The 7,940-nt window shown below is 37.1% G+C and overlaps 1 protein-coding gene across 1 annotated transcript in view; it reads right to left on the reverse strand.

The window, feature by feature from the left end:
- Positions 1-2,090: 2,090 nt before the first annotated feature.
- Positions 2,091-7,940, reverse strand: part of LOC107590874 (serine-rich coiled-coil domain-containing protein 2-like) — a 34,119-nt gene continuing 28,269 nt past the window's right edge. Inside the window, exon 9 of the mRNA XM_016279805.1 lies at positions 2,091-3,178. Within this exon, the coding sequence (XP_016135291.1) occupies positions 2,519-3,178 (660 nt within the window). The 3' untranslated portion in view covers positions 2,091-2,518. The remainder of the gene's footprint in view (positions 3,179-7,940) is intronic.

The following is a 7,940-nucleotide window of genomic DNA, read 5'->3' on the forward strand; positions in this document are numbered from 1 at the left end:
ATTTGCTATTGACTGTTCAAATGCGGAGTTTTGCGCATTATGTGTATGTGTGTGTGTGTGTGTGTGTGAGAGAGAGAGACAGGGTTAGGTCACAGTGGAGTCAACTGTCTTAACCGTGGCTTGTGTACTGCACACATACCAGCTTTATCAGTGTCTGTCATTCGACTCTGTTCCCCTTTCGGGCTCTGTCTTTACATTTATTTTGAAAGATGAAGCTCGCGAATATGGTAAGGGGCGTTACATTTCCGACAAGTGCTTGCGGTGTTCGGCCAATCACAATGCACTGGGTCAGCTGGCCAATCAGAGTAGACTGCGCTTGTCGGAAGGAGGGACTTTGTAGAAAACGACGCGTTTGAGAGAGGCGGGGCATAGAGGACCTACAATAATGTACAGTACTTTGCAGTAGTAAACTACAGTAGTGTTTTTTTTAACATTAAAGCATGTCAACATATTCTGTTACACCAAATACACAAAATAATGATCTTTAAAAAAGCATCATATGACCCCATTAACTACAGACTGTTTTCACTGTCATGCAGAGGCGGACAAAGTACACAACTCCATTACTTGAGTGAAAGTACAGATACTGCTTGTCAAATATTACTCCATTACAAGTAAAAGTTGTAAAGACAGATTTTTACTTAAGTAAAAGTACAGAAGTACTTGCTTTTAAAAGTACTTAAGTACCAAAAGTAAATTTCCTTTTTTGTGTCAATGCACTGTTTCATTGTTGTTGTATGTAATACTTGCAATACCTTTGATGCAACTTACAATACATTACACCTACTGAATACAATGGCTAGCTTGTAGTATCTTTGGAATAAAGGGCTTTTAGAATGTTAAAAACCTATGGGGGAAAAACAAAACAAAACAAAATAAATATTATTTAACACCCCTACCCACCCCCACAAAAGCAGGATGGTAGTGATCTCACACAGCTCTGACAGTGTGAACACATCTATGTGTAGCCATTCATCCACATTTGAACAGAGATGACAGTGAAATTGTAAATACAGACTGATAAGAAAATAAAAAAAATCAAACCTGCTTTAAAACCCAGCAACACAACTGTAGCTGTACAACTTTACAACAGCAGCACTGCTTTTACAAAAAAAATTTAAATGCTGTCTAATCGCTCGCAGTACCTTGATGTCACACACAGAACAGTCTGTGCAGTGCTGCTTCAGTCAAACACCTTTTGTGTTTTATTAGGAGACGCACAACAGTTCTTCTGTGGCTTTACAGGTAATATTTTCACTTACACAATTTAGCAAAATCAGACAATATTGTGTCTAATATAAACCACAATATGAACTTCTTATTATTGAATTGTTGTAAATAAAGCTCACATTTGGAACTGGTCAGTGTTAAAAAAAAATCCTGGGAAATCACTTCATGTAGCCCTAAGAGTGATTAATGATAAACTGTCTGGGAAAAAATACAGTTTTTAGAGAAGAAAAAAAAAAATCACCCACTGACTTTCAAAGCTAATGACTTTCTACTTTGAGGATCTTGATAGAAATGTAGTGGAGTGAAAAGTACAATATTTGTCTTTCAAATGTAGTGAAGTTAAAGTCACAAGTTTCCAGAAAAAATAATACTCAAGTAAAGTAGATACTCAAAAAGTGTACTTATGTACAATACTCAAGTAAATGTACTTAGTTACTGTCCGCCTCTGGTGGCTTGCCTGTAATTGCACCATGAAACTGGTAAAACAATTTAATTTCTCTGTATACCCATCTTATGTTGGAAAAACAATGCTGAAACTTTTCTTTAGAAAATGCTGAAGTAAGTTTAGCCCTTATTTGTCTTTATATTGTCAAGGCTGTTTATACAAACAGTGTTTGAGCAGACTCTGAGAATATTAGACCATTCTTTCATGATATGTGGACTTACAGTATAATGAACAGGGTGGCATAAAGCAGCTCTAAATGTAATGTATAATGATCTGCAGAGGAATACTGCCGTGTAAAATATTGCTAGGAAGAGCAGCACCAATCCACACAAATGAATGCGTCTGACACATAGTAAATGCAACAGCGAGTGTGAATCTTATTCCTTCACTTTATTAAAGTCTTGCACCTTCCACTGGCTACGGCACAGCACTCACGTCTTTGACGTTTGTTGAGTATAAGTAAAAAGACTTCTTCAGTGCTTTCCATTGCTCGTTTTCTCTGCTTTTGCCTTCTCTTTCAGACTGAATTTCAATCTTTCCTTCAGTTTGTCAATCCATTAGGAGATCAACTTGTCTGGATGATGTAATTGTGAATGGTAAAGGTTTCTTAGTGGTTAAGGAATTATGATCAATGACTTTTAGTTCGAGGTGATAGAGCGGTTTTGTGCGACAGATGCGCTGATTGTGACTACTTTTTGTTGCATAGTTAGATGCGATAGCTTAGCTGCTTTGTTTAGCTTAAAACGTTGTCTAGCCACTAACACCACCATCTAGTGCAAGCCGCATGTGTGATCATGCGTTCAGGGAGGTAGCCTTATCAGTGTCTATGGCTGCAGCTGACACTCAGTGGATCTTTGGCTTTGCAAGTCGTGTGGACACACCGAGCGGTACCGAAGCATTGCGTTGTGGGTCAGTCACACTCCTGACTACTGCTGGCCAAGGCTGAGATAGCCAGCCGCGAGTAAAGACGTGGTTCCCTGCACTGAAGCATGGCAAACCTCTGGACGGAGGTGGAGGAAGGAGCGGCTGGGCCTTGTGGTTCATTGAGGGTCCTGGATTTGGGTTTGACCCACTACCGCCCCCTATAGACAGAGCAGGGAGAGTTACCCGTTTGTGTAGACGTGGAGGCTGCAGGACGCGCGGGCTGAAGAAGGAAGAGGGGTGAGGGGTTTGCAGGGGTTTGCTTTGATGGCTTTCAGGGGTCGGTCTCACAATCTGTTCTCCTGCCCCTGGTGAGTCATTCTCATTGTTGTCTTGTATGCGAAGGTGGGTGCTAAGCAACCGGCTCAGCTCTTCTGGGTCAGGCAAAGATTTCAACTCCACGTGAGGGTCTTTAGCAGGAAGAAGAATTGGATCGGTGCAGGGGGCTGGAGAACAGGACGTAGGAGGCCGTTCCTCTTTGGTGCAGGCATCATTGTGGCCCCCGGTGGGGACTGTTCTTGCTAGTTTTCCCTGAATGAGGGGCTCGTTGGGGATGTGACTGATGGGCTGAAGTATTTGAGGCTGCAGAAGACAAAACAGAACATTATTTCTCAGGATGGAGATCTGCGATCAGGGGCTACAATACCATAGTAAGTGTATGGGACTGATATCTGTGTGACTTTCAAATTGTCCCATTCATAGAACAGCTTATAAGAGCCTATAAAGAGACTTTAACTGACAGCAACTGTTGCTAGTCCTATTCACACAGCAATGTGTAGTGAAATTCAGTCTTAAAATTTGGCTGTGAGCCTAAGAAATGAAATAGTCACTTTAAATGTAATTAAACAGTTACAGAGTGTGGTTATCTCCTTCAAAACCAAATTGTGCTTGAACCAGGGTTGTGCACAACTCAGATATTAATTGAGAAGGCTTTTAAAATTCCAACTCAATCCCTGAATTTAAAATGAGATGATGAAAGGATGATGAGATGATGAAGGATTGAAAAAGGATGAATTTTGGTTACATAGAAGTAGAATTAAAATGAACTGAAATCCAAATAAATTCATTAAACAGTCACTTTTGTCACACTCTAGTTTGGGGACCAATTCTTACTATTAACTAACAAATAACGATGACTGCTGCCTCAATAACCTCTTAATTTTATGCTTAGTAATAGTTAGTAGTTGTTAGATTTAAGTATGGGGTAGGATTGCGGGACCTAAAATATGGTCATGCAGACTAAGGCATTAATATAAGCTTCATAAGTACTAATAAACAGTCAACACGCTAGTAATATGCATGCTAATAAGCAACTAGCTAACAGTGAGAATTGGTCCCTAAACTAAAGTGTTATCGTCATTTTTAAACAAGAGATGTCAGATGTCACCAGGGTGCACAAAAAACACTTAATTTCCCAGAATGCACTTATTTTTGAATCCCTTTTAAGAGAGTTCAACATTGCCCACCCACTTGGTTCTGGAAGCATTTTTTCCATAGCAATTTAAAAAAACATCTCAGTTAAAAAGTTATTAGTCATGAACCAAACCAACCTCTCACAAAGGTGAATCATTAAAAAAGATGAGAAATATAAAACTATTAATTTAAATATGTTAATTACATATAAAAACTAAATATACACAAATATTTAAGTAGTTTGAGTGTAGGGTGTACTTCATTGGATTGGACGGATACGGAGAGGTATTTTGGCATGATTTGCTTGTAGTAATTTTCTGACTGGTGGATATTTCTTTGCATAAAAATAATTTTTTCATGTAATATAGTTTTCCACCCAGAATTCTGCTGTTAAACACAATATTTAAAAAACAAGTTGAAATAATGCAGGCCGATGGCTTCAACAAAAGCATAAATCATCGATTAACAACCATGTAGCTCAAAGCAGGTCTGTCTTTAAAGGTTTATCATTAAAAAGTTAGTGTTAAAAATCAATTCCCCTTCAATAGGATTTTTACTTCTGGAACCAGTTGCACTCATAATTCAGTACATTTCTCCATCTGTAATTCAAATTCAGCTTCCTGTGGGGTGTGGCCATTTTAATTCACATTCACAAGCATAAACTGAAATTCAAACAGATTCTTTAATTCTGAACTTTGCACAAGTCTGTTTTTTAGCATTATAAAACAGCATTGGCGGCAACGGTTTCCTTCTGCTCTGTGAACATCGCCAGGATGTGTTGAGATGCGTGTGGTCAGCAGGTTGTTGAGCTGTGAATCAAACGTTACTGTAATAGAATGGTTTTGGGTGGATGAGCACGTACGCAGGTGAGTTTCAGTAAAGATAACTGTGCACCATGATAGAGGTGCAAGTCCTTGTTTCCTTCACTCTTTTTGTCTCTCATGGGCTGCTAAAGAGCACTGCTGTACTGAAACCACAGCACCCCCTACTGGCTAACTCCGGTTTCATACAGCCTGCCACATTTCTGTTCAGTTGGAGACCATTTGTAAGGTGTGTATTATCTCCAGATACCATCACAAAACAATTTTATTTTACACAGGGCTGAGAAAATGTCAGAATTAAAAAGACGTAAAGCATTACGATTAAAAACTCCACTAGAGAGTGCAAAAAACAACAGCTGAAATACAAGAACATGGAACAAGAGTACAGTGCAAGTATAAGGGACTAAAAGTGTGTGGCGAGGGTGTGTGAGCAGGAGAGTTGTCGAATTTAGTAGCATGACAAACAGAGTCTCTGGGGTGGAAAGACATGTACGGACAACCTGCAGATAACATCCATAATGCATTAATTTCTGGCCGTCTGTCTCTCAGTGAGAACAGCCGAGTCTCAGGGACTGTAACCTTTTTTTAAAACTCTGTGAGGACTTTAAGTCCCATTCACATGGATTATCGCTCAAAATGCAGATTATCTGAAATTTAATTTCCATGGCTTTTTTCTTAAATTTGCATAAACATGAAACCTCTCAGTGGTCAACTTCCGGTCACTTTGGTCATTCCAAATCACTGTTAATGTGAATGGGGGTTAAAAATGAGAACAGATGTGAAGTGCGCCTCCTATGTGTTCCTACAACTTCGACTGATAACTATTAAAACAGATATTAATGAGCTGTTTAAACCAAGATATGATTTTCCGCATTTAACTAATTTTAATGCCTTGCTTTATTGGTGAAACCCCCAGTTCCAGAGGATGACACTCCCATAAAAAGATGACTTGGCAGATAAATTGTTTATAGTGTGTAAAATATTTATTGAAGCGTGGTGTGCTGTTATCATTTTAGCTTGTTGTTTTAACACCATTTCTGCACTTTCATAAAAGCAATAAGACACTCAAGGACACTTTTACAGTGATTTTACTATGGTTCAGGTATGTTCTTAAGCATAATGCAAAGATGAGTACCTAAAACACACTTAACTGAAGTAAAATTGCTGGAATGAACAGCCCCACAGCCTTACTGCTTTTATTAAAATGGCAGCACCAGCATTATGATAAATGACACCAAAGTTCAATAAACAATTTGCACATGATAAACAATTCTTGTGCCAAGAAATATAGTTCATTATACTGACTCTAGGCTGTTTTGAGGTTGCCAAGCAACATAGCAACTTTAATACAGACTTCATCACAGGCGTGTTTATATCGGCTTCAAACAAGGCTCATTTATTAAGAATTTGGAGTTGAAAATATCTGTTTCATAATACAATATTAACATCATAAAAACAAAGGAATCATGCGGCACCAAACAAACAACAGCCACAAGACAGTAAAATAAAATAAAAAAGACGTCAAACAGATTTCATGCTGCTCTGCCTTTGTGGACTGATTCAAAATCTTTGTAAAACCTAAACTTTTTAAAGGAGTTTCTGTATAAGTACCTAAAGTATCTGACATGTTTCCAGAAGAATGAGGACCAGGTTATAGATTGATTCTTTACAGAGCAGGGCTCAATATTAAGGACGACTGAGCAGACCAATGCAGAGTTGTCACTATACTTATATAAATGGATTACATATGTTGTGTTCTGATGGCTTTGTGTGATTTATCGAACATTGTTAAATTCTGCTGATAAATGTGACCCTGGAGCACAAAACCAGTCTTAAGTCGCTGGGGTATATTTGTAGCAATAGCCAAAAATACATTGTATGGGTCAAAATTATTGATTTTACTTTAATGCCAAAAATCACTAGGATATTAAGTAAAGATCATGTTCCATGAAGATATTTTGTAAATTTCCTACTGTAAATATATTAAAACTACATTTTTGATTAGTAATATGCATTGCTAAGAACTTCATTTGGACAACTCTAAAGGTGATTTTCTCAATATTTAGATTTTTTTGCACCCTCAGATTCCAGATTTTCAAATAGTTGTATCACGGCCAAATATTGTCCTATCCTAGCTTTCAGATGATGTATAAATCTCAATTTCAAAAAATTGACCCTTATGACTGGTTTTGTGGTCCAGGGTCACAAATACATCTGAAAGGAAAAGTGACTATAACACCACTAGAGATGAGGATGTGCAAAAATTGCAACAATGACTTGTAGGATGCTTGCAAGACAATCAAATCAAAAATGTTTGCTTTGCACATTGTGGCATTTTTTTAGAACGGTTTAGAAAACTAATGTGAATTCATAGCTTTTACAGTTACAGTATAGTTGCATAATTTCCAGCTAGTATTGTGAGTTTTTGTAAAGAAAACTCTACTAATTGAAATGAAAAACAAAAATATATTTTTTCTGAAGCAACTAGAAAGTTTTCAAGTTTTTTTAGGGATGCTCCGATCTGCCTTTTTCGCCTCCGATACCGATACCTAGGGTTCGGTATTGGCCGATACAGATTCTAATCCGATACTAGTGAAGTTTTTTCCCTCATTTAAATAAATGTAGAATTTATATATCTCTGTGTGTGGAACCCATCCTCACATCATCATTCTTTCACAATCTACTAGATACAGACTATATAATCTATGACAAAACATTATCATAAACTAGGTTAGTGGATAATTCGGCAGCAAAAGTTATTCTAGAAAAATCAGTGCACAATAATTTTAGAAATCCAAACATTTAGTGAAAAAACTATATTTTGTGGGGAACAAATAAAAGTGTTGCACTAAATATGGTAAAATGTTACGCATTGCTATTTGTATTATTATAAAATGTATTCATTAAAAACATTCATGAATGTATTTATATATAAGTATTTACTATAAATTTTAAATACATTTCTTTTAAATGTATAGCATATTTTTTAATAAGACAACAACATATGATAGATACGATAGGACAAAACAAATACAGTGCAGCACGAACTGTTTTTATACAGTCAACCCTCAACGGTTATATATATATATATATAAGTTATGCCATTTTAC

Source organism: Sinocyclocheilus grahami, unplaced genomic scaffold (genome assembly GCF_001515645.1).
Source record: "Sinocyclocheilus grahami isolate Dianchi unplaced genomic scaffold, SAMN03320097.WGS_v1.1 scaffold134.1, whole genome shotgun sequence".
Classification (NCBI taxonomy): domain Eukaryota; kingdom Metazoa; phylum Chordata; class Actinopteri; order Cypriniformes; family Cyprinidae; genus Sinocyclocheilus; species Sinocyclocheilus grahami.